This window comes from Pomacea canaliculata, linkage group LG10, assembly GCF_003073045.1.
Source record: "Pomacea canaliculata isolate SZHN2017 linkage group LG10, ASM307304v1, whole genome shotgun sequence".
Lineage (NCBI taxonomy): Eukaryota > Metazoa > Mollusca > Gastropoda > Architaenioglossa > Ampullariidae > Pomacea > Pomacea canaliculata.
In genome coordinates this window covers 25,282,949-25,308,478 of record NC_037599.1, presented here as the reverse complement: position 1 = coordinate 25,308,478, position 25,530 = coordinate 25,282,949, and the positions used below count along the sequence as shown (strand labels likewise).

The 25,530-nt window shown below is 40.1% G+C and overlaps 2 protein-coding genes and 1 pseudogene across 7 annotated transcripts; all 3 read right to left on the bottom strand.

Moving 5' to 3' along the window:
- Nucleotides 1-901: 901 nt before the first annotated feature.
- On the bottom strand, nt 902-6,418 carry LOC112574446 (annotated as a pseudogene).
- Nucleotides 6,419-7,103: 685 nt separating this feature from the next.
- On the bottom strand, nt 7,104-15,931 carry LOC112573199 (probable proline--tRNA ligase, mitochondrial). The gene is made up of 13 exons (XM_025253346.1): nt 15,145-15,931; nt 13,809-13,986; nt 13,109-13,182; nt 12,767-12,847; nt 12,519-12,591; nt 11,640-11,747; nt 10,928-11,021; nt 10,461-10,492; nt 10,015-10,082; nt 9,493-9,596; nt 9,087-9,222; nt 8,327-8,506; nt 7,104-7,408 (listed from the first exon to the last, which is right to left on the bottom strand). Exons 1-13 carry the CDS (start codon nt 15,403-15,405, stop codon nt 7,298-7,300), a joined length of 1,500 nt encoding a protein of 499 aa, XP_025109131.1. The 5' UTR covers nt 15,406-15,931; the 3' UTR covers nt 7,104-7,297.
- Nucleotides 15,932-16,715: 784 nt separating this feature from the next.
- Nucleotides 16,716-25,486, bottom strand: LOC112573194 (origin recognition complex subunit 1-like). 6 transcript variants are annotated; one of them, XM_025253324.1, is made up of 12 exons: nt 25,398-25,486; nt 24,400-24,820; nt 23,084-23,777; nt 22,498-22,711; nt 22,259-22,353; nt 21,429-21,530; nt 20,291-20,462; nt 19,929-20,039; nt 19,059-19,208; nt 18,417-18,694; nt 17,708-17,832; nt 16,716-17,293 (listed from the first exon to the last, which is right to left on the bottom strand). In XM_025253324.1, exons 2-12 carry the CDS (start codon nt 24,797-24,799, stop codon nt 17,136-17,138), a joined length of 2,499 nt encoding a protein of 832 aa, XP_025109109.1. In that variant the 5' UTR covers nt 24,800-24,820; nt 25,398-25,486; the 3' UTR covers nt 16,716-17,135. The 6 variants fall into 6 exon arrangements, with proteins under 6 accessions (XP_025109109.1, XP_025109107.1, XP_025109108.1 ...); XM_025253322.1 differs by having other exon boundaries at nt 25,222-25,482; XM_025253323.1 differs by having other exon boundaries at nt 25,260-25,482.
- Between the last annotated feature and the right edge of the window lie 44 nt (nt 25,487-25,530).

Genomic DNA, 25,530 nt, shown 5'->3' with positions numbered 1-25,530 from the left:
CAGTCTGTTGAGTGAATTCGGTTTGGACCTTTCAAACTTTTTTTTCAACTTCAATCGAAGCTTCTAAATAAAGTTCAAATATGTATGGCTGTGTTCCAAAATCAGCCGCTTTATTTCCTGGGAAGAAATCTTCTTGACCACAACAACCTGAGCGATGTTTCTTCGTTTAACTCGAAGACATACAAAGGTTTGTTGGAGTGAGCCACACTCACCGTTACAAATACTCCTGGCCAGCAACACTTTGTTTGTGTTTATGTCGGGCTAGCAACACTTTGTTTGTGTTTATGTCGTGCTAGCAATGGCCAGCAACACTTTGTTTGTGTTTATGTCGGGCTAGCAACACTTTGTTTGTGTTTATGCCGGGCTAGCAATGGCCAGCAACACTTTGTTTGTGTTTATGCCGGGCTAGCAATGGCCAGCAACACTTTGTTTGTGTTTATGCCGGGCTAGCAATGGCCAGCAACACTTTGTTTGTGTTTATGTCGGGCTAGCAACACTTTGTTTGTGTTTATGCCGGGCTAGCAATGGCCAGCAACACTTTGTTTGTGTTTATGTCGTGCAACAGAACTCTCCAGTAGAGGGATTTTCTTCTGCACGCGGCAGGTGAGAATGTCTTTGTTTCAGGCTTATATCTTGAAAATTAAGCATAACTATGTACTCATGATTTGGGAATTATTATTTTAAAATAAATAACCTGATCATAAATAAAAAAACGCACTCGTGTTGTTCTTTAAGACCTACTAGGAAGACTGTCTTTTTGCCCTTAAAGTCTAACCTACCTGATTTTCTTCAGAAATAACCCACTTCGACATCCTGAACACACAATTTCTTCACTCACAGCTGACGAAAACACGTGTCTACATTCTCAATGAACAATATTATGTCAGTATAGCCAAACACATAGAAAAGTACTTCTTTATTGTGTACTTGTCCACAATATAGATAGAAATATCTCTCTTGGGAGCTTCCTGAGTGATACAATTAATTAAAAGTTAATGAAATAGATCATACCTCCCACAGTCACACTCACACCCAAGTCCCCAGCGACGACTGTCAGAATGAGAAATAATGAAATAATGGCAACTGGCAACTTGTGAAACATCATGGCTTCAAACTGATGAAGTGGCTACTCACAACACGTGTAACATGCCGGCAACTCAGGTCTACTCACAACACGTGTAGCATGCTGGCAACTCAGTGTAATGACTACTCACAACACGTGTAGCATGCCGGCAACTCAGGTCTACTCACAACACGTGTAACATGCCGGCAACTCATACTCACAACACGTGTAACATGCTGGCAACTCAGTGTAATGACTACTCACAACACGTGTAACATGCTGGCAACTCAGTGTAATGACTACTCACACACGTGTAGCATGCTGGCAACTCAGTGTAATGACTACTCACAACACGTCAACTCACAACTGATGTCCGTATCCGAGGTGACTTTGCTGCTGGACTGAAGGCTTTCTGTTACTACTCCTCGCTTTCTGAGCAAGTCTCGCACGTCGTTGACGAGAATGGGCAAGAGGAAGACGATGGTGACGACAACGGCTGCCATTAAATAGTAGAAGACCGAGTGCCAGCCCCACCCGACTTGCAGGTAAGGGAGAGTGACCTGCCCTAGCGCTGCCCCCAGGCTGCCCGTGCCGTCGACGATGCCCGTGACGGTGGCCATGGCGCGACTGTTTCCCTGCAGCGCCTCCTGGCGGCCGAGGTCGGCGGTGATGGCCGCGCTGATGAGGTTGGCGGCGCCGCCTATCAGCATGCCGTTGACAAAGAGTATAGCAGCGTTTACAGTCATGGCACCCATGGAGGGGAGGGTGGCGTAGATGGCCAGGGTGGGGATTGCTAGCACCAGCAGGGGCAGCAACACCAGCACTCGCCGCTGAAGCCGGTCAGACATGAAACCGGCCAGCGTGCCGCAGACGATGCCACCCACGTCATACCAGACTGACAGATCATTGGCGGTATTCGAGGACCAAGAAAAGGCGTTGCTCAAGTAAAACGGAAGCCAAAAGAAGAAGGAGTAATTAACGGTCTTCAGGAAGGCGTAGGCCAAGGAGTATGGGATGACGCCCGGAAGTAGAAGGGCCCTGATAAAACCCAGGGCTTCTTCCTCGCCTTCTGCAGTCTTCTCGACTTCCACCTCTATCTCGGGATGGGTAGTCTGCTCCGAGTTCAGAGTGTACACCTGAGCTACAACACCGTTCCTAGAGGTCAAGAAATTGTTTGTAGCGGAGGATAGATGGTTTGATGAGGAGACGGCGAAATCGTTTGTTGCAGAGACATAGGTGCTCGGGGGCTGCTGCTTGACGGTGCTGTTAGACAGCTTCTCACCTTGACTGATCTCAGCCTCTTTTTGGTCGCTAGCGAACTTCTCCAAAGTTTCCATTGAAATGGCGCCCTTTTCCCGATGCATTTCAGTGCCTTCCTGAGCCGTTACCTGCGATTGTCCCTCTGCCAGCCCCATTACCTTTTCCCCCGTGTTCGTCTGAGCGTCGCCCTCATCGACAGCCGGCAGGCCCACGTGACGAGGTGACGGCACGAGCCCGCAGAACACCGTACACCCACTAGCCAAGATCAGGACCGCGTTCAAGAGAAAGGCATACTCGTAGCCATTGTCCACCACCGACGACGACAGCAGCGAGCCCACGATGTTGCCCACAGACTGGCAGGAACTCCACAGCCCTAGCACCAGCCCCCTGCTGTTCTTGTCGAACCAGTTGCTCATCACGGCCACCACGCAAGGCCACCCCGTGGCCTGAAAAAAGCCATTGGCGATGGAGAGGAGAATGTAGGCGGCGCGGTTGTAGGCGTGGAGCCACTCCACCACGGGTCCGAACACGAAGGTCGTGACGCCGGTCAGACACATGCCGGTGCCCAGCACCAGGCGCAGGTCGTGTCTGTCGGCCACAAAGCCGCTGATGTAGAGGCCGAGAGCATAGGAGAACATGAAGGCGGCGTCCAGCCATCCCAGCAGCTCCTCCGCTTCCGCCGGTGACGCACACAGCACGTGTCCGAACCACGTGTCCCGTGACGCTGCGCTGAGAGTGATGTTGCTGGAGAAGGAGGCGGGGGTCCACTCGGCCACCACGGACGTCTTCACGGTGCTGAGGCTCCGCCTGACGGCGTGGAAGGCGGCATAAGCGACATAGGTGATCAAGAAGACGAGTGTCTGGAAGATGACCCGACTGGCCATGGACGGCAGTAGTTGTCTGACACACGGACACACGGACTCTCGCGCAAAACTGAACCTGGTGGTTCGCCGACACACACAGAACCACAGACTTTCTGTCCACGACCCACAGCTTCACCTCAACTCCTATGTCGTCAACTTCTTCTTGTCCTGGACAGGAACAGAACAAAGCCTGTATGTTTGAAGGAAGGTGATGTCACGGTGTACGATGCTGATGCAAGTGCACGTCACTTCTGCCTTTCAGTGCGGTTTTATACCCGTCCCACGCGGTATACCCTTATCTCGCTCCTACCTCCTTATCAACTCTGCCCTTTGTGATCCTCTATACTTCTCTAAAATCTCAGTTCAAAGAGTTCACAGCACTACTCTCTATTTACTCCTCTAAAAATTCAATTCATTGGTTGGGACTTGATCGTCTGCTGCACTTTATGAAATGTAATTCGTCAGCAGACTGCGCTTGGTTGCCAGACTAAAACCGTTTACTGGTCTAAGCTTGGTTGGCGCTGCCATGCACGCCTCGGGACTGGGACATCTACCTGTGCATGATGAAAATGTGGAGATACTTTGGTGAACAGTATTCAATGGCAGAAGCATTTGCTGGCTGAAAAGATCTTGTTGTGAAAAGAGACCATTAAAAATTATGAACGATATAATTCTTGCCCTTCATACACCATTCTTGACCTGAACGTGTAAAAGCTCGCTACACACCTTGTTCACACACACACACGCACACTTATCGGACAGGAACACTCGTGGTCGAAAGGCACTCAGCCCAGCGAGGTCAACAGATAAGATATTCGTTCAACATTTCCGTCCTCATCAAACACGTTGCGACACTTGTGTCCCGCTTTTGTTCACACTACCGGCGTCCTCCCTTGCGCCCTATCGTCAAGTCAACTATTGGTTGTCTTCAGGTGGACACTACAGTACCGGGAGGTCAGATGATTAGGAGACGCCGACAAACAAGGGCTGATCTACAGCAACAACTTAGGATGTCATGGCAAAGTTACAAAGGCCACATGCAGAAAATTCCACGTGGAGATGCTATCTGTAGAGAGACATGGCCACGTGATGAGAAAGGAAAAACCGAAAACAGACAGAGGCACGTGGCCCAATGACGAGGGCTGGATACAAGCTCCTCCTTTGCTGGTTCACGTTTCAGAGTGGCTCGAAGACAGGTTGGTTCATTTGAAAGGAAAGGGTGTTCTTCTGGAAGTAAAGAACAGGTGAGGAGGGGTTACAAACCACGTTGCAATCAGCCGCACTTGGCGGGGTTGACAAGTCTTGTGACCTGCGACCTTTGTATGTGACCTTTTCAAGGGGCCTTGAACCAAGGTTTTCAAGGATAGGAGTCATAGGACCACGTCAGCAACTACGTTTATCTCACGGGCAGAACAATAGGCAGAGTTATTGTCATGGTGATCCTAGTGATGGGTAGAAATCAAGGTAATTTTTAATCAGTAATGTCATAAACAATTTTGAGTAGACTGGGCCACATCAATAGCAATACCCACAAGGACAGTCGCGGGAAATTCATTTCTTTCATTTCCTTCTTAAATCAGATGAAACATCTAAATGAACTTTAAATAAGCCAGAATTTGTTTTGAAGAATATTTAACAAAAAAGGGCAGCCAGAGTCGGAGCTGCAAATCCGTAGTCTAGAACAGGAGAGGGGTGCTTTAACGGTTCAAATGTCATGACACCACGGACAGATGTAAACAGAAAATGGTGAGTAATAAATGTATATCCAGCCATGTGTTTAGAATGGACCAGGATGCCATCTATTTTTATACCAAATAATATAGGGGATAGAATACTTCCTTGAGGAACCTGCTGTTCATTGGTGTCTGAAAGGATATTTTTGTACACTAAACAATAACATGGCAAAAAGTTTTTGATGAAAACTGGCGGCCAAGAGAAACAAGATTAAAGAAAGTACCTTGCCTCTATACTGTGTCATAAGCCCTTTCTATGTCAGCGAAAACTCCTACCACATGCTCTTTTTAAAATGGACCATTTGATCTGTAATGCCTACAATTTTTCTGAATCCCGGAGAAGGCTGGAAAGGCTGGTTTTTAGTATCAAAACCAATCGAGAATTAACCATCCTTTCCATGACCTAGCAACTAGTTAAAGCGATTGGGGGGTATGAGTGGGAGCACTTTAAGTTCAGATAGAGAAATTGAACAAGTTTCTAAGTTGTCAGATTGAAAAATTGTATCATGTTGATTCTTTGCGAGCTTTCACTTGCTGAAAAGCTACAGAATATTGTGACAGAGATGTAGTCGCTTCAAAAGTGGAGCCTAGTTGATTTGAAATTTCTCGATCAGTAAGCATGTTTTGTTTGACTCTCAGGTGTCCAACTGCACTTTTAACATTCTTTCCTCTAAGTTTTCAAAAGCTTGACTAGACCAACCGGGGAGTAGTACAGTTGGCCAAAGAGACAAAGGGTTGCCAAGAGAGCCTTTTGCTGCTTGAAGATGAGAAATTTAGGACATTTTCGAGGGTAGGAGATATAAAACTGTTTTCTGTGCCTTTTCTATTTTGTAATGCCTTCCGGGGAACCGCCTACGGAAGTTATGACGAGGAATGGTCTTTTCCATAATCTCCAAGAATGCCAGAGAGAAACGTTCCATTGAGGTTACGGCCCTTTACCATTTGGAGTGGTCCAGGGGTAAGATGAAGGATTTTGTGGGAGCCAACATTGACTCACAGAGTGTCTGGAAAATACTCCAATCTGGCCGTGCCAGATTCCATGGGTCTCCCCATTTAGCTTTGCCGGTTGAGACCAAGGAGAGAGAATAGGGTAGTGATCCCTCCCTAATGTCGTCCCACATGTGCCAGTTGAATTCAACTGTTAGTGTGAGATCACATATTTAAAGATCAATTGCTGTTGTAGATGCACTATGAGGTCATGATACATGTCAATATCATTAAACAAAACCTGCTAAAAGATCACCACGTGGATAACTATCCTCTCCACCCCAGAGGAGATGATGTCCATTAAAATCTCCCAAGAGAACAGGGGAGGGAAGCTTCTGAAGAATATCATCCATGTCCGACGAGAGATTGGAGCCGGAGGAAGGTTAGTTGTTTTATGCCATGCCAGCAACTAAGACTATATCACGGGGAGAGAAAGTAATCGTACATTAGTTTGTTTAAGAACAACAACCAAAAAAGTCAGGTTCTATATAACATCGACAGAAGGAGGTAGATGCTGCATACTGTGATGCTTTTCCTGAGGGTTACTCTGACTGCTTCAGCCTATTATGAAGTGGTCAAGGGAATTGGCCTGAAAAGATTCATGAATGAATACAGATACTCCATCAGCACGGGAATCACTGGTAGAGGCCTTTCGTAAGAACTGAAAACCCTTACAGTGTATATGTCATGCAAAAAGGTCTCCTGGAAGGCAATCACTTTAGTGTCTGACCCAATAGACACTGTAATTCTTCAAAATTTGCATGAATCCATTGACAATTATTAGCTATGTGTGAGATAAGGACCCAGAGCGTCGTGTAGAAAATGTAGGCAGGACTTGGCCTCCATATTCTGACATCCTCCTTAGGTTTCACATGCATGTGTGAGGTGTAGATGTGCATGTGTTTTGAATGGCTTGGTATGCATGACTGCCGGTTATATTGTGTATGTATATGCTCATATTACGTTTGTATATGTGGTTGGGTTTGTGAGCAAAAGAAAATTGTCTGTCTTGAACTTCCTTGGACAGACAATAAGATTTGATTTGATTTGTGTCATCCACTATGCATGTCATGATGATCTCACTCTTTCGACTCAAATATGTGTGGAAACTCAAATAACAAGACTATGGTACAAGGGATAGAACTTTTCAGCTGGCAGTGTCTGCACATTCACTCTTTCAAAAACTGACAAAAATAGTTTCTCATCCATGAGCTTGTTCATCGTGTACAAGGTTACAATCATCTGAAATCTATGTCATTCAAACATCCATTTCATCTTAACACTCAAATATCCTGAAGTGAACACCCACAGATGTACATGAAGCAAACATGTCACAAAATGTTTAGACACCTGTTGGTAGGGGCTGAAGCACAAGGAAAACCCAGGAAATGTTATAAGGTGACTACCGATGACATCAGGTCCCACAACTGGTCTCTGCTCAGGAAGTTTCTCTCTCCTGATATAGTGTTCTGCACCTCAACTATGCAAGGATTTCCACGTGCCTGCAAAACATGGACATGCATATGCATAAAGGTAACAGACATCCAAAAACGCGCACACACACACAGAATTACATACCTAAAATAACACCAGAAAGTGATTAAAAGAGACAGATGTTTTGAGGCCATGAGCATAAGAGATGATAAAACTCTGCTTAAATCATGGGGGATTTTTTTTGAGTGGGGGAAGGAGGGGAAGACAACAAAAAAATGAGGATTTCTTTTCTTAAAGAGAAAACTAGGCAGAATGCTCAGCCAAATATCTAACAATGCTGGACAGAAGCAAGGAACAGTAAGTGAAAGGGGCATTAGAAATGAGGCATGTCAAGATCATGCCTGCCAGTTGCAGAGAATAACCTGTCTGTGGATAGCAGGATGCGATGTGATAAGTTCACTTGATAGCTGACAGATCTATCATCACACATATGAAGTGAGACATATTTAGTAAAAATGATAAAATAGTCATTGGCAACCATGCAAAAGAAACAGGCGAAATTTTTAACCAATACCATCTACACACAGACATCAGAACATTTGTTGTCTAATACTGATTGACCTCGGATACTGCAAAGAATATAAAGGTCGTGACTCTATGAGGTTACTTTACAGAATGGCACATGATGTACAGGGCAATTGGCTATGTCTCATCCTGCTTTGGAATACAAGTACCATGCTTTCAAGTCTTGTTTTGGAATACATGCACTAGTCTTTAGACATCAGTTGCATCATGGCTAATCCTGTTCTGATAAAGCATCCTTTAGATATTAGCAGTCTACAAGTGTCAGCATTATGTTACATTTTGTTACATTTTGAAAAGGTGGGCTTATATGATGAGTGTGCTGGACATAAAGATCGAAGCTACAGGAAAGTTCATTAACTTAAAGATGAATGCAGTTCTGACAACGTCTGTTTATTAATTACCTTTTTGCCAAGAATGACAATGTATGGATAGCCAATCTGTAGAGCATCATATACTCTGTGACCTATGGACAGCTGTGTTCTGTCATCAATGACCACCTCTCCATGCAAAGCAGGCAACTGAGTCAGCTGATCACTGAGGTCATCAGCCAACTCCGCGTATATCTCTGCTTCAAAGCCTTCCTGCCAACAGCAATGTCATCTTGAGTAAGCAGGACAATTAAATGCTGATTTAAATGTAATATTATACATATAGGCATGCCACTCCAGGTATGAAGATTACCAAAGATCCTGGAGGTGCTGCACAAAATATGTGATGAAGTCATAAAGAAAATGACAATATTTACATGAACTTGTAGCAGATTGCATCAGCATATGCTACTAAAGTGCATTCCTCATGTCAAGAATGCATAAGTTAAAAATCAAGAAGAAATATCGACAAGCAAAGTATTTCACGTTGGCAAAACTAAAAAAGGTTGGCTGCTTTACATCACAAACAAAAATAACATTCAACTGATGTTCTGATAACTATGTAAATTTTGTTTATATATCCATACACCCCATTCCTAGCACCTTTTCCCCTTTCCACTTGTGACAGTTATTTTTTTCCTTTCATAGTAAAACTGTTACATTTATGCTTTTATGACAAGCCAAAATTAGGGCAGTCACAAACCTGATCATCATCTTTCCAGAGAACAGACAAACTAAAACTTCTTTTAAATATTTGTTATTAAAAATTATCAAAATGTAGCAATGTATTTGCCTTTTGTGGAATAATGCAAACTTGGTATGGAGCAAGCAAAGATGGCCAGCGCAGATGACTGTCCGAGGACAATACCTCCAGCCCTGCCTGCAGGATTCTTGTTACCCCCAGACCAAAACACCCCATGTGCGTCAGTCTGCAGGTTAGACAATAAATAATAGGCCTACAGTGACATGAATGCTATCAGTATATAATACTTCTCCTTGTTAATAGTTCTTTTTTTTAATGAATAAGCTATGCACGACTTTTAAAAAAGTGTAGAAAAACTTGTCTTCTGTAGAATATTCCTTGTCAGTAATGCAGTACGGGTAAGAAACCCAATCTTTGTTACATATTGCCTTATAAATATGTTTATGGCAGAAGATTCTCCTCGTGATATCTCTAACTTCATAATTTCTTTTCTTACTTGACGAACTTCATGCTCCACTCACTTGATCTCGCCAGCTGCATCTCGAAAAGTGCATTGAAAACTGAAGAGTACTTTGTACCGAGATAAAAACAATGGCCCACCTATAAAGACAACAAGATGCATGGATTTAAATATTAACCACTTATATTTCACAGAGGCACACTTACTTAAAGAAAAAAAAATCACTTTATATAATCAACCATGTCTCCTTTGTGTCAGATGTCAAAGTAAAGGTTATCCCATGTTTCTTTTTAAATAAATTTGGCCATATTACATAGCAATATTTATTTCCAAAAACTATCTTCTTTCTTAAAGAAAGATTGCAGGTGGCCAGACCAAGTGAGTAGAATCAACCCCTGCATACCATTTCTGCATTATACCACCACATCAATGTCTAAAGGTTACATTGAATATTTAATGACTATAGATAAATGAAAATATTCCCACGGTAAAATGGCTAAATGTAAATGGGAGTATTTACATGACATGGTTAAAGATTAAACCATTATTTTCACTGACTTCGGTTCCTGACACTTCCTGTAGCTGACAATCGTGTCCTGAGTTGAGACAATCTTTTTCCACAGAATCTAAAGACATCCAATGTACTGAATTACTGACAAAAATATGTAAGTTTTATACAGCCTCTTGAAATAGTTTAATACTGATGAAAAATATAAATGCCTAATACTCTGATGAAGCCCTCCAGCAAGGAAGAAAACGTGTTACTTTGAAACACACATAGCTAAACTTGTTGCTGACAGACATAAATGGAGGTCTTGAGTGAATGCCTTATGTACTACCTAGATATAGTGATGATGTATCTAAAGTTGCTGCTGACAGACAATGGAGGTCTCTAGTGGATGCCTTATGTACCACCTAGGTACAAAGAGGACTAAGTTGCATATACACTCCAACAGATTGCTGTGCAGATATACCACAGTTCCTGATAGTGATTTTTCTCTTACCTGCCATTTCTTTGTTGACTTGCACACCACAGCTGTAACACAAATAAAATGCAATGGGTGAAACCCAAACAAGCATATGTTATCTACACAATATCAATGATGCTTCAGATTAATTCTGTCTAGAACAGATTATAGTACATGTACCTAATGTAGAAGAATTAATGTAAAGTACCTTAGAGTGCGACAAAACAAAAGAATTCTTTAGAGATCTAAATTGTTTTAAAAAATGCAGTTTCATTTAGGAGAACCCATCAATAACAAGAACAAAATTGATAGCAGCATGCATAGCTAATGATAAGAATATAAAAGCTTTAGGAAGCAAACCTCCACTGAACACCTTCTTCATCAAGCTAGAAAACACTACTATCAACAGATTATTAGAAAAATGTCTTTGAAGATATAACACGTCCATGTACTAGACTTTTTCAAACAAATAACTGTAAGAAAGTGCATAAAATTGCTCTTACTGAGAGCATAGTAGGAGTTTGTCCTCTCCAACTGGTGCCAGATAATGAAATTCATGAGATAAGGAACCGCCAATGTTGCCAGTTGAACCACGCACTGCATGTATATGTGAATAAGCACATGCATGATATACAGGCAGGTACGCATAATGTGTATACACACACACGTATGGTACTATAATCCAAGACATGGAAAAAACCATGAAACTGAATCATCAAAATTAAATTTATATAAATAAATCTTATACTGCTAACAACTGCTGGAAATGGAATATAATTAATGGGAGTGGGTGTAATTGTTTTACACAGAACCAGCAACTAAGGCTATATCACGGCAAGGCAGCCAGCACTGAAAACAAATGTCAGATGCAGAGAAAGGACAGGAGCTGAATCCAGGACAGCCAACTGCCACTGTATTGACAAGGCACTAACCATTACGTCACCTGGTCGCCCCAATATAATTAATGGAAGATTATTAAAAAGGATCCGTTGCTAGCAGATAATGATAATGATGACAATAAAGGTTAAACGGCATCTTGTACGTATGTTAATGCATTGTGCATTCTCTTCTTAACAATCTTAATCTAAAAACCTACAGTTGGTTGGTTGTGTTTTATGCCGTGCCAGCAACTAAGGCTATATCATGGCAAAGCCCCAGTTCTCTAAATGCAACAGGTTATTCTAAATTCTAAATACCAGTTGATAAAACACATACCTTTAACATATGGGACACTCAGTCTGTCAAAGATACGGCTGTAAGCTTCACATAGGCTGTGATACGTTTCCATGGCTGATGCCTCATCAGTATGAAATGAATACATATCTGCAAAGATATCCTACATCAGGATAGTGCATGTCAGCAAAGATATCTTACACCAGAAAACTGCAGGAAGAAAGCCACTGCTCTTTTCATCTTCTCAAGTGCACATGCATGCATGCACATGCACACACACATTGACACGTTTTATTCACTAATATTTACTAAGAACACTCTCTTGATCTCACAACGAAGTCTCATGAAACATGTGTAAAGGGTGTTGCACGAGAGTTCATGGAGGGGATAAATGTACATCAATTTATTAAGTTTCTGTTTTATGTCGAAATCAGCTGTAAAGCATGCTTATTTTTTTACAATATAGTTTTTTTTATAGTGTGCTTTATCCAACTATTAAAAGCTGGCTCAAAGCACTTCACAAAATAAAACATGCAGATATAATAACAACAATGGAAGCTGGTCTCAAAGCAAAGTTCATTGTGTGCCCTGGTAGTGTAGTACTTCTGTCGAGAAGGTGAATGCCATCACCTCATCCTATTACAAAGTTAAAAGTGTTTAGAGCCCCTCACAGATGTGTCTGAATTTCACCTGGTTAGAACTGTGTGCTATGCATCCAACAAATAAATATAAGTGTGGTGAAACATGCTTATCCTCTGTGCAATGTGTAATCCTGGGCAATGCTGGGAATGCCTGCAGATGAACCCTAAAAGACTTTCCAAAGTAGAATTTCATTCTGGCTTCCTCTACTAATATCCAACAAGTGATGATAATACATGTTTAAGAGCAAAATAAGATGGATTTAGTTCATCTTTAAAATACCTTTCATCTCAAATTCTCTCGCCCTTAGTAGCCCATGCTTTGGCTGTATCTCATCTCGAAACTTTCTTGAGATCTGAAATTACATGACAGAGAGTTATTTCATTCTTTTAAATGTAAATTAGCAGAAGAAGAACTATCAACTTCTTATATTCTGTGAACAAAATAACCTCACAGTGCTCATTAAACAGTAAAAAGGTCTTTTATGGATTATGGCCTCAGAGTATCGGGCTTGATGCGGACCACACTACCTGATAAAGTAAAATAGGGAGTCGCCTGTAGGACAAAGGGCATCTGGAAGCAAATATGCTTGTAACCAGTTCTTCATGTGTCTGCAAGAAGCAACAACAGATAACAGCTGTCAGACAAAGAAGAACCTGAATAACTAACTAAATAACTGACCTGCCATATATATATCTCTCTCACACACACACACACACTCACCCTACCCTCATTTTCATACGTACAAATATTGCTCAATCTCTTACACTTACACACACAACCTCATTTTTATATGTACACATTTCTGAGGTTCATTTAAAGGTTCATTTAAAAATTAATAATAATAGAAAGTTGAACCATGAAATACTCACTGGACCAAGGCAGAACTCCATGCCATGTCGATCTTGTAGCTTGAACATCTCTTTACCTGTAGACTCCCATCGGCCTGCACATATTTTTCCTTCTTGTAAATAGTAAAACACACACACACAGAGTAAAAAGCACACACACATCTTAAACAACTCTTTACCTGTAGACTCCCCACAACCTGCACACAGTTTCTTTCTTGTAAATAGTAACACACATACACACAGAGAGTAACAGACACACAGGGACATTTTCTAACTTAAGTAAAAAAAATTCAGTTAATGGGAAAGTGTACAAACAATGTTAAAAGAAAGCACAACTCTTCATATTAAAAAAACAAATGGTATATAATCACATCAACTACATTTTCTGATCCCACATCAGCATTATGAAAAAGTAGGGATTTCTACACAGAAGCGCTTTTAAAAAAGTTAGTCTTTTTATCATATTCATCAGATCAATAACCTTACCAGAAATATAAAAATATTAAAATAAAAATATATTATCCTATTCTAATAAAAATAAAACATTTCCTTTATATCCAGATAGAACATATCTATAATTACCATAGACAAAACATAATGATTTATTAATCATACATTTTATACATCCTACTATATCACCTTTGCACTTTACCAGAAGATGAAGATGCAGATTAAACAAAAGTTTTGAATATTATGTACTTCTAGAATTTTTGTAGCATACCTGTCTTTCTCCACATGTCAGCTGGTGCTATTGTTACCATGGAAATCTTCTGTCCACCAACTGTACTCATTTCCCAGTCAATGAGACGGATGAGCTTCTCCAGGGCTCTCTGACCCAGGGGCAGTAAATGATAAGCTCCAGAGTGACAGATGTCCATGACATCATTCTGGAGCATCAGCTGGTGATGACAAAAATAAGTAGTCATAACATTTCACATGTACAGCCAAGGAAAACAAAGTCTAAAAAATTTGTCTTTTCAATCAGGCATTATAAAACAATATGATAAAACTTAAGATCAAACCAAACTCTTTCTTCCACCTCAGAAACTGTAATTATAGCTTATATTTCAGACATATGTTTTGAATAAACAGGAAAAGTCTTCTTCGCCATTCTGTAAGTGGCAGAATGAACAGTATTTTATAAATAGTGTAATTAAAACTATGGATTACATTTTGGAACATTATTCAGTCCTTTCTGGTTAGCTAGTTTGACTTGTCTGTTGGTTGTAGAGTGGTTTTTAGGGGTGGCAAATGGGGCGAATGCCCCAGGCCATTCTCCAGAAGGGGGCCCTGCGATAGGAGACTTTTTGTAGTATTTTCTTATAGCTCTCTAATATATTGTTAACAATATTTACCAGCAAATTGAGCTCTCATCTACTTGGGGAAATGAATTTTATAAAATTACTTATTATAAAATTTTATTAATCAACAAGGGAAAATTAAATTACTATTAGTAGTACGGAATTATTTCTTGGAAATTTTGGCCAAAAAAAAAACTTGTTTCCTTCTACCTCAATTTTGTATCAACACTTTGTTTAAACCAAAGGACAACTGATGACTGCATAAACACTTCTGTTATAAGAGAACCTCATATTTCATCTGTTAAGCTAATATTTTGTCTGTGCTATATAAACCTTTATCTTGTCTATGCTGCACATAACCAGTAAAAGCTGAAAACTCGAGAAGCCTAATGACTAGAGGGCAACAGGCTTTAAGTAGTTTAGCATGACTAGGGCCCAAACTTCTGTTATTTTTATGTTTTCTAATAAATCATCAATTAGCTTCTGGGTATAAGTTGTGAGCATCAACACTTCCCTCTTCACACACAAAAAAAAAGAGCTGTTATGGGTACTTAATTATCAATGTTACTACTCTACAGGTGAGTGCAAAATGTCTCTGGCAAACAATAGTGAAGATGCCTGGGACAATTTATAAAACCAGAGAAAGTCTCCGGTAAAACTCAGCACTCCATATCCTCCAGCTCCACATCCTCCAGTTCACGCTCACTAAATATGCAAAATTCAATTCCCACAACATAGATACACAGCAACTCTCACCTTTTGACTTTTGCATGCTAATTTGTCATGTGGTTCACTGCGGCCAAAACTGAGGAACAGTTTGGAAACGTAGAGTCGCGGCGAGCGGCCTCCTGGCACCACAGCGCGTCGCGGCACGACGCCATCACTTCTCGCGTCGCCATTGCTACGCACCTCGCTCCTCGCATCAGCGTGCGCACTTGGTGTTGAGCAGCCTCTTGCTGTTGTTCTTAGGACATACTGAGCGCCAAGTGCACACCTGAGGTGCCCCAAGGTAACCATGTCCTCGCGTGTAGCCACTATACAGCAGGACCTCACTATACACTATACACTACGCCTTCCTTCTCCAGCCCAGTCTCGGTACACAGGTGCGGCTAGCCAAGACTACGTCAAGTGGAGCGAAGACCAGCGGCGCCCAACTACTACAGTAACTACACCGTCAGCCGGCCTACCATTAGTATTATTACATGTTTTCACCTCGTTTCAGCGACGCTATAAATCGGTGCATGTAAAAACATGATCTCATGTCGACTTTATTTCAGTGCGGAAAGGCAAGACTGTTCCCCAGTGTTGGTTGAGATGATGTCTCGCCAACTCCTGTAAAACTAAATGTATTTTCTAGGAATCATAGGAATCCTAGAATTTATGACATCGGTCAGCGGATATTGCAACTGCAAACAGCGTCATGTGTAAGATACAGCAGTATTTCACTCACAAATGAGCAAAGGTAAGAAACAGGTACAGGCTGTTCTTGGTGGAGATGTATAATACCTGCAGTTTGACCCTCCAATAAAGCAAAACCAAAGCCGAGCCAGGATGACATAACGGTAGTTATCGTACTTGTGATTTGGAAAGCTGTGTAAGCATGCATGTGCGTCCATCGAGTGTCGATACATGATGACTTTTCGGGAATGCGCATATAGCCGTTGAAGCGAATCCACGATTAAGTGAGCTGTTGTGCATGTTGTGTGGGCACTCAAGCTTTTATTACACGCCTTTTGCAAAGTATATTAATAAACAGGAGATGAGGTGTTTGGCCTATCTGGCTTGACGTTTTCGTTCATCGTAACGTTCCATCCATTGAGGGTGAATACTGTCACCTTTAATTTTGTGTTTACTTTAACTGCTGTGAGGGATTCTTTTCAGCCACAGAATGCCGTATTTTACTTCTCGTTCTTGATGAGCATATTTAGCATTCATGCAACTGTTTTTATTGCACTAAGATAGTAGGAAGTTCAGATCCTGTCTCATTTGTTTCCCAAATCACATTCATGATACCTTGCCAGTCATCTCTTGGTCTTAAAAAAAAAAAAGGATTTGTTTCAAGTTCAGCACATTTTTAAAAGATGCATATGCACATATCCATATCAACATGCTCCAATGTGATATGTGACTTGCACATCTGTTGATAAAACAGGAGGAAGTTGTCTTAACTTTATGAAAAAGTATAGATTTATAGCCACACACAGTGAAATCATTTCAAGTCTTCGAAAGCTGCCTGCATGCACAGGCACATTCCAACATATATTCATTGCATGAAAATTTTGTAAAATAAGCTTAATCTCTCATTATACACAACAAAAAATGTCCAGCATATTTAACAATGTTTATTATACAATTCAAGTAAAACTTGCATGATCCAGATTTATCCTATTTAATCACCTGAAGCCTAATCTCTGACTAAAGAACATGCACAAGCTGACACACGTGGCTCTTTTTAAATATGCTGATGCTGAATGTAGAAAAAAATCTCTATATATAAAACACTGATTTATCAATACAGTCTTGTCTCTTCGCAATTTTTTGTGTAGTTTGAAGTACAAGTCAAATGCTCTTAACGAGGCATTAACAAAGATGATTATTATGTATAGAATGCTAATAACAAGACCATTCAAAATGTTTACTATTCTGCATCTGATCAAGCCTGTTGTGAGCTGCTATTCCTGGAGAACAGCTTTGAACAACATCAAAAGAATAATGTTTGAGTACTGCCTGGTGAGAAAAAAGGGCAATTACTCTTCTTTTAATGCACACATAACATCACTGGAAGACACGTTGAGTCGTACCCGCATCTGAAGGTCTAATCTTCCTTCCTCTACCAGCAACAAGCGGGAACTAGCAAGCCGCCAGCAAATGGCATTAAGTTCACTGGCAGAAGGGGGTGGAACTCCTAAAAAAAGAAAGAAAAAAAAAACCCATGACAGTCTTTTAAAATATAGATATAAAAAGACCACCCCTACAATATTAATAGTAATCAGATAGTAAACAGGAAAGTACATACATTCATGCACTTGCAATCATCTACATATGCATATCCTGCACACCAGCTACATACCTAATCTCAACACCTTCACAGCTGAGGTACACCTGGGGTACACCATATAAGGTTCTTATCTTCCATGCCACTGCCCAAGTTAATGTAAGTTTGACAAAGTAAATTCCTGTTAACATCAGCTTATCAGCCTCTTCCAGTCAAGTTCTCTACAGGTGGTGCTTGAATCCAAATGTTTTTTTTTTTTGCCCCATAGTTTGAATCATAGTCTATGTTAGATGCATCCTATATCTCAGATTAACCTCTACTCACCCTCAAATCTACAGAGTGTCAAATGCTGTGTGTACAACTTGGAAAACTCTGCTTCTTCTAACCCGCTATGCTGAAACTCGGCCACAATGGCTCTCATAAACAGCTGCTCTTGGGTTGACAAATTCCTGGTAAGAAACAAGAACATTGTGTGGATCAGTAGGCTGTGAAGAGTTTTGAGTGAACAAGTTGTTTGTGTTTAATGCTGGGCCAGCTTTGACTGAACAAAGCCACATAAGAGAGAAAGAATTTACATGTTTGGGCATGACAAGTTGTCTTCTCATTCATAAAATGCAAGGGTTTTTTAGATCCCTTCTCAGTTAAATTTAAAAATTAAAGTTACTGAGTTTTGTGATGGTGTGTAAAAGAAAACCAGTGTCCATGTGTTACTCTTGACATGATTTGTTTTCAGACCCCCACTTACAAATTCTGATTTAGGACTCGAGCATGATTTATGGCAGGAAACACTGAAGAAGACAAGTGACAATGCATGAGGAACATGTATTGGTGGAGGTATGCATGTGTGTGCATGTGCAGGTGTTAAAATAGTAAAAATGATGACAACATTTTTTTTTAAAAAACTGCTGAAAATCAAGAGATAAAATCTTGATAACATGCATACATAATTGCGGCCCTATGCTCCTCAAAGGAGCAGAAGGAATAAACTATGGATGCATAAATATAATGTGGACAAAATGCCAAACCATCTCACTGGATGGCAAGAATTTTGGATGAGGAGAACATCTCTTTTAGAGCAGCATCTACATGGGTGATGTGTACAAGTTTGCTGCTGGTGTTGGCCTCGGCTATTTCTGTTGCACGTCGACAGATGTCCAGTACTCTCCTGGCATCACCAGAAACAGCAGCAACTTTGCGGGCAGCAAGCTGTACAGCATCACTGTCAAATATTTTCAGTCCCGTCATGCGTGATAGCACGATCTGTTCCAGCTGTCTGAAGTTATACGGGTGAAAGGTCATCCGAGTCAGTCCCTAGAAAAAGTGATGAGCAACAGTTTCACCATCATTCAGACTGTGCCCCTCTCTCTGACCCATTTCTAGAATTTTCTATAGCTGAAATTATATTCAGATAACTGGATGCAGGATAAATTTTGTGCAGGCGGTGCACAGGATATACTTTTTCTCTTATTCCTTTGTATCTTTTGACAATTTTGACTTATTTTCTGACTACCTAGTTTTATACTGCTCTTATATTTTCCGGCTTTGATGAGTCACCTCTTGGTTAAGTACACGATAGAAAAATAATTCAGACTAAAATTATTCATGCATCATTAATATTGTTTATTATACTGTAATATGTTATACTGTTATATTTTTTTAAAACTGGAAAACTAACCAGCCTGCTGGACACTCGTTTCATCATGATTCTCTCGGGCAGGTCCATGGTGTTGGCCACGGCCAGCACCACTAACTGTGCTCGGGTCTTAGAGGGCCAGTCAAATATGTTGTACATTACATCCTGCTTGTGTGTCCACAATAGGTCCAGCTGGTCAAGACACACATTAAATACTTCAAACTGTGATGTACAAAAAAAGGCAGAATACACAAGACACAATTTATGTCTTGCATGCAAAAACTTCAAAATATCCCCTCCTACAGTCCCTTGTCAAAACTGATACATATTATCACACACTCCAATATACAGTGATACCTCGGTTCTCGAACGCCTTGACTTTCGACCAAATCGGTATTCGACCAGGAAATTCGAGAAATAATCCGAACAAATGTTTGGAACTCGAACATCGAACGTCCGAGATGAGCCGAGTTGAGTCGAATGGCGTTCATTCGGCCCAGCGCGCCTTGCTTGCGTCATCAGTGACAATAAACTACAGGTACAGTAAATTTTACTGTACTGTACAGTACATTTTTTTTGTTTTTTGTTTTTTTAGTTGTTGAGACTCATGTTTTTCTACATATTATATCAAATTAGGCCAGTAAGGCATTTTCTGGGGCTTGGAACGAATCAATTTGGTTCCGAACGAATCTGTATACATACCCCATATATCTATAGTTTTTGCAACTACAGCACACTGCAATCTAGAAAATACTGAGCTTAAGAAGTAAAACAGATTTTTAAAACCCTAGTAAAATAAGAAACATTGTGATAGAAGGTAAGATGGGAAGATAATGTGTTGAAGAAATGAAAGCCAAAGCAATAGAAAAAAGGAAGCAAAATGAGAAAGAAAAAACCTAGCCATTCACATACTTCGTCAACTAGCAGAACAATAGTGTCTCGTCTTGGTCCTTTGGGTGAACAGAACATCTTGTCCAGCAGTTCACAGGCATGGTTAGCAGTAGCCTTCTGGCCAGTCAGCTCCTATACTCACATCCACCAAATGTCATAAATAATTTGGCAATGCTAATGGGTTTAAACAAATCCCCATATCTTCACAAGAAAAATAAAATTTTGCGAGTAAATTCTTTTTGTTTGAGACTTATAAGATGACATGGCTATAGGAGATAAAGAGTTACACTAGCTCTTTAACCATCAAAAGGTTGTCTCAGCCACTATGACACTTCAAATGTGACACACAAATGTCAATGTGTAGGAGAAAAATCAAAATCTACCTTCAAGATACGAACATAAGCCTGCCGAGGTTCAGTCAGCTGCATGCCATTTACTTCAATAAAGGTGAACTTTGCAAGATGCCCCGAGTCAGAAGCTTGCTGCAAAGCCCTTATCACCTCTCGCACTGTTGCTGTTTTGCCTGTCCCTGGCACACCAGAGATGTACATACACCTGCAAATAAAAGCCCTGTGTTGAGGATCACATCCTTTTCCTTTTTTTTCCATCACTAAGAAAACAAGACCAAAAATGCAAACAGAACACACACAGATCATCTACTTTAGCCACCCAGTATCACAGATATGCTAATCGATGTACAAAAGCAATCGGGCATGCTGCTTGATGTACAAAATAATCAGGCATGCTGATTGATGTAAAAAAACAATTGGGTATACCACAACAATTGCTTCCCATTGCAATTGTAGCTGGGTTATTGTTAATTCCTTAATCTCTATTTTCCCCCCACCCAGCTTCATTATCTTCTACACTGCTGTCTATGTCTCCAGTTAGACATGCTTATCTATGTTAAATTCCAGAATTTCTACTTTATTTCATGCAAGGAATATACATGTTTCCAGTTCCGGAATTTCTTCTTAGTGCTCATCTTTTCTTCACACACATGATTGCCTTTTGCTTTCACACCCCCTCCCACCACTATCCCCAAATTTTGTGCGTTGTGGTTATAGAAGTGTGAACGCTAACCACATTTTAATATCAGCTAGCGGACAGGTGTGTCTCACTGCCCTTCACAACTTTCTCTCCAGGCCAGCGCCTGCGAACAGTCCAGGACTACGCCAACATGATGATGATTGTCTCCAGTATTTCAGTCTGGAAATTCTTAATCTGGCTATTAGTGATTGTAAAACTAACCTGACGATCTTACTAAAAGAATTTGGCTTTTTCTCAGTGATTCAACAACTCTTTTTGAGACCAGCATCCATTATTATGCTTGTATGTTTTTTGTTTTAGTAAAGTGCTTTGAGTCCATCTTTAATGGTGGGAAAAAGCGCTATACAAATTGACAAATTATTATTATAAACACCTACACATATGCATGCACGCAACCTCCCCTACTCGCTCACCTACCAACACACATCCACACAATCTTCCCCACAAAGGTAAGGCTTCAAAAGTACCTACCCTCCAGTTTTGTCCAACACCTTACTCTCCACAAAGCTATAAATATCTTCAAACTCCTTTTCACGACAGGGCAGACTGTCTGGTACAGCGGCAACATGAAGCCTGCAAATGAAAATACTTTAGTGATCCTCGTGGAAATACTAAAACAGCACACAAAGGAAGAATCGGAAGAAATCACAAAAGTCTTGTAAACCTTGTATTCTTGTAAATCTTGTAATCAGAATTCTTTGTAAACCTTGTTACTATCGGTGGAATTTTTTCCATTATCTTTTTTTATCATCTGAAGTGAAAGCGAAAGCGAACAATGGGAAAACATTTTCACTATCATTACTAACCCAGTGTATAAAATAAAGACGTCATATCATCAGAAAACTTGATAAGCAGGCAGGAAAGAGAATGTCCTATTCTGAACAAAATATACTGCAGCAAGTTCACACTTCTTCTTTACCATATTCTAATAGTAATGCCAGCTATGATTTGTGATCTCAAGTTTCCTTCGCAGCAAGAGTTTACAATCTGTCTTATTACATGACATATTATAAACATCACTTGTTAAAAGGCCACTAGCATGGTCTGTTACCAAACAATGACAAAAAAATGACAGTTATTTGTCCCAGCCATTTACCAAAAGATGGCTTTAGTTGTATTTTTTAAGATTCAGTGTCTAGAAAAATTTCTCTCTTCAGTAATCCCCCCTACTCCCTCCCTCACATCCCTGCTTATACATACAACTACAGCCACTAACTTTCCGCTTTTCCATGACGCAATGCAAGAAACATAAATTTAATGCCAATGAAGCATAAGAAGAATGTCAATGCAATATGATTAACCTGGTCCTGGCCTTCTCCAAAGCTGTCTCTGGAGATGTCAGATGACCACTACGTCTTGGAATTCTTGGTGTTGCTCTTGATAATAGTTCTTGCCTCTGAAGATGACAATTATAACAGTCAGCATAAATTTTGACTTTCAAATGCCATGGAATGTTTGTTACAGAGGAAATGAATCTTGATAAAAGTGCAATAGAACACACAGAAAATGTGGTAGTCTTGATTAGTGTAATATAACTCACAGAAAATGTTGTAGGCCTTCTGGCTGTTGGTTGTCTTGACCTTTGTCTTTTGCAATGACTTTGCACAATTTTCCGTGAGGTTACTCTGCCTTGTCTTTTTTCTCTTGAAAAATCATAACTGAAATCACTATCACTGTCACTGTCTGGGCTAAATTCTGACTCAGACTCTTCATCCAGTGTTGATGATTCTTCATTTGACGTATCATCCAACACCCTAAACAAAATTATCACTGAATATGAGGGCACCCTACCTCGACATGCAAAAGAAATTCTGATTTTTTTTCTGCTATCTGGGCTACTAATGTTGTATAAACCATCATTATGTCATGTTACAGAATGTACTTTCCATGAAGCTTCACTTTCACCATCTTTATAAAAAATGTACGCAGGTGAGTAGAGTTAGAACTGGTAAAATGCACATGTGCCATAAAGGATATCTATTATTAAACAGCAGTTAGCAAATACTATACACCGACCAAATATTTTTGTAAAATTGATTTGTTCACAAATACGCATGGTATCACGGATTGCAACACATACAAAAATCTTTTACAAGTTTTCAACTTCATTCCCTTTTCTTGCTTACCTGGACTGTTTCCTCTTCTTAGTCTTCCCTGATGATTTTGTCTTTCTTGATGAAACGGTTCCACCTGACTGTTGTTTTACCTGGGAGATTTCTGAAGCTGCTCCTCGAGAAAAGCTCTTTCCTCTAGTCACTTTGTAGTCTCCCCCTGACAAGCGACGCAGTTTGACTCTTAGACTCTCCCTCACTGCTACTTCTGCCTTATCCAGTCCCTTTTGTCGTTGTGCTGTTGCCCTCGGTGTGCAAGAACTGTTAGTCCTTGAATCTGCAGGCTTCTGATTAAATTCTCTATCACACTTAGCTGCAATACTTTGGCTAGATTTTGTCCTGGTGGCAGTTGGACTTACATCTACTCTAAGTAGCGAGACAGTGACACACCCAGTCTTTAATGGCATGACGGAAGCTGTTTTTCTTGAGGTTGGGTAAATTGGGGTCACAGATGGGGATAAAGATTTTCTTTTAATAGAATGTTTGGATTTCCTTTTTGTGGCAACATTCTTTTGTTTATGTGATGGTTGTATAAGAGCCGGACTTGAAAGTTCTTTTTTGAAAATAACAGTAGATGCCCTATTGTTAACTCTAACCTCTGGTTTTGACTGGACTGATGAGGATGATCCACATAAGACACTGTTCACACCACTGTCATTCATCAGAAGATCAACTACCCTTTCTCGTGTTAAACGCCCCATACTGCAATCTGTTAAAACAGAACTTTTTATCTGTAATAAACTTCCATAATAGATATATATTGTATCCTTAAAACTCTACTCACACAGCCTTTATAAAATCCAATAAGTTATCCAAAACTGAATTGCCCTCTAGGGATCAATAAAGTATTCTCTTATCTTATCTTATCTTATCTTACTATAACAAAAATGAAAGTGTGGTTGGCATAAATAGGATATGAGTTGGAACATTCAGAGACATCTGAATTCCCAGCAGAAATCATTAACAAAACCAAGTGCCTATGGCTGATGACATTTTAAGCTCCTAAAAATAGAAATACTACATATTATCTTAAAAATTAATAGTTTTCTTGATGGAGATGGGCATAGTACAGAGTGAGACTGCCAAGTGCAAGAGCAGAGATTATCACCAGGGAAGACACACAGGCTATAAATTATACTACAACAGTATACATATTCTAAATCTAACTACTGCAATGGATACTTTAGTCTCATTGTGTTTTCTAGTGAAATTTGTTTTTGCATACATTCCTTATTTTACTGAATCTTTAATTTTTTTTATCTTTCAATATTATGACAATGCACTTGAAAACTCATGATTAAAATCAATAAATGTTTTCATTTTATCCATACCTGACAACTTTTTGCTTTTCATTTCCTTCTTCATAATGTTGTTCTGGAATGGTATGATAGGAGAATTGGCCTTTCTTTTGGTTGCTTGCTTTATTGAAGCCTCTTGTTGAAGACAGTCATCTTTGCCAATATTTAACTGATCCGTGACCAAAGTGATTTCTAAGTCTTCTTTCTTCATGTCTGACTTTTGATGCTGGGATCCTCGTTTTAAAGGTCGGACATAAAGCAAGGAAGCTTCATTCTTTGATTTTTCCATGTCTTCAATGGGTTTCGGAACTTCTGGAGGCCTTGATTTTTGTTGGTTTTTTTTTTTTTTTAAACTTGAGAGCCAGTTTTCAGTTCTTAGCTTTTGTTGGTTTGTTTGTTTGTTTTGTGGGGTGGGAGTTCTTGGTTGTTTCATTTAGTGATTTCCTGTCTCCCTCTATAAAACATGACACAGAGACACACCCTTTAAATTGTTTATTCACACAACTTGGCGTGTGACCATGGCATCCCCTTTGATCTTTGAAAGTGAAATTATAAACCTTAATTTTTGGTAAAGCAATGTTAAAATATTCATGCAGCACAGCAAAAACTAAAGCAGAAATCAATTAGCATCCCAATCTGTGCTCTATTTTTGGTTCATATATATTAGCAACTCTCCCTCACTCTTCTGTGAGGTACTCTATAGCATTGCTGGCTTAAAAAAGAACGAAAATTTTTCGGAGGGTCTGAAAGCCCATTGCACATAGACAGCATACGCTGATGAGATTTTAACTTCAGTACTGAACTTATAAACGAATAAAAAAAAGTGGGTAGTATAAATGGGAATAAATATATTACCTAGTAGTAATTTTATTAAAACGGTAAATCATACACACATCGCATGGTATGTTCTATGTATCATGTCGGTAGATACATATGAGACCCGATCTGATCTAGTGATAGTTTAAATCAGCTTGGACACATTTCGAAATTTACTCGGATACCACTTCTAAAAAAAAACCAAACACACACACCTACAAGTTCACACTTGAAATAAATACAGCTGTTTTGTCTTTTGCCTATGCCCAGACCTCTCCCGCCAGATATCAAGAAACATAACTCTAAACAATGCTTTTGTACAGGAACATGTATCTGATTGAATGATTG

Bases quoted from the DNA above. Each gene is read 5' to 3' on its own strand.
- LOC112573199 (XM_025253346.1), bottom strand. From the start codon at position 15,405: ATGGTTACCTTGGGGCACCTCAGGTGTGCACTTGGCGCTCAGTATGTC. The intron at 11,748-12,518 runs GTATTTTAAAGA...ATATCTTTGCAG, and splicing joins GAGAGAATTTGAGATGAAAG to ATATGTATTCATTTCATACT. The intron at 9,597-10,014 runs GTCAGTGAAAAT...TTGTCTTTATAG, and splicing joins AGGAAGTGTCAGGAACCGAA to GTGGGCCATTGTTTTTATCT.
- LOC112573194 (XM_025253324.1), bottom strand. From the start codon at position 24,799: ATGAAACAACCAAGAACTCCCACCCCACAAAACAAACAAACAAACCAA. The intron at 21,531-22,258 runs GTTAATCATATT...TTTCATTTGCAG, and splicing joins TTGGAGAAGGCCAGGACCAG to GCTTCATGTTGCCGCTGTAC. The intron at 18,695-19,058 runs GTTAGTTTTCCA...CACTTTTTCTAG, and splicing joins AACGAGTGTCCAGCAGGCTG to GGACTGACTCGGATGACCTT.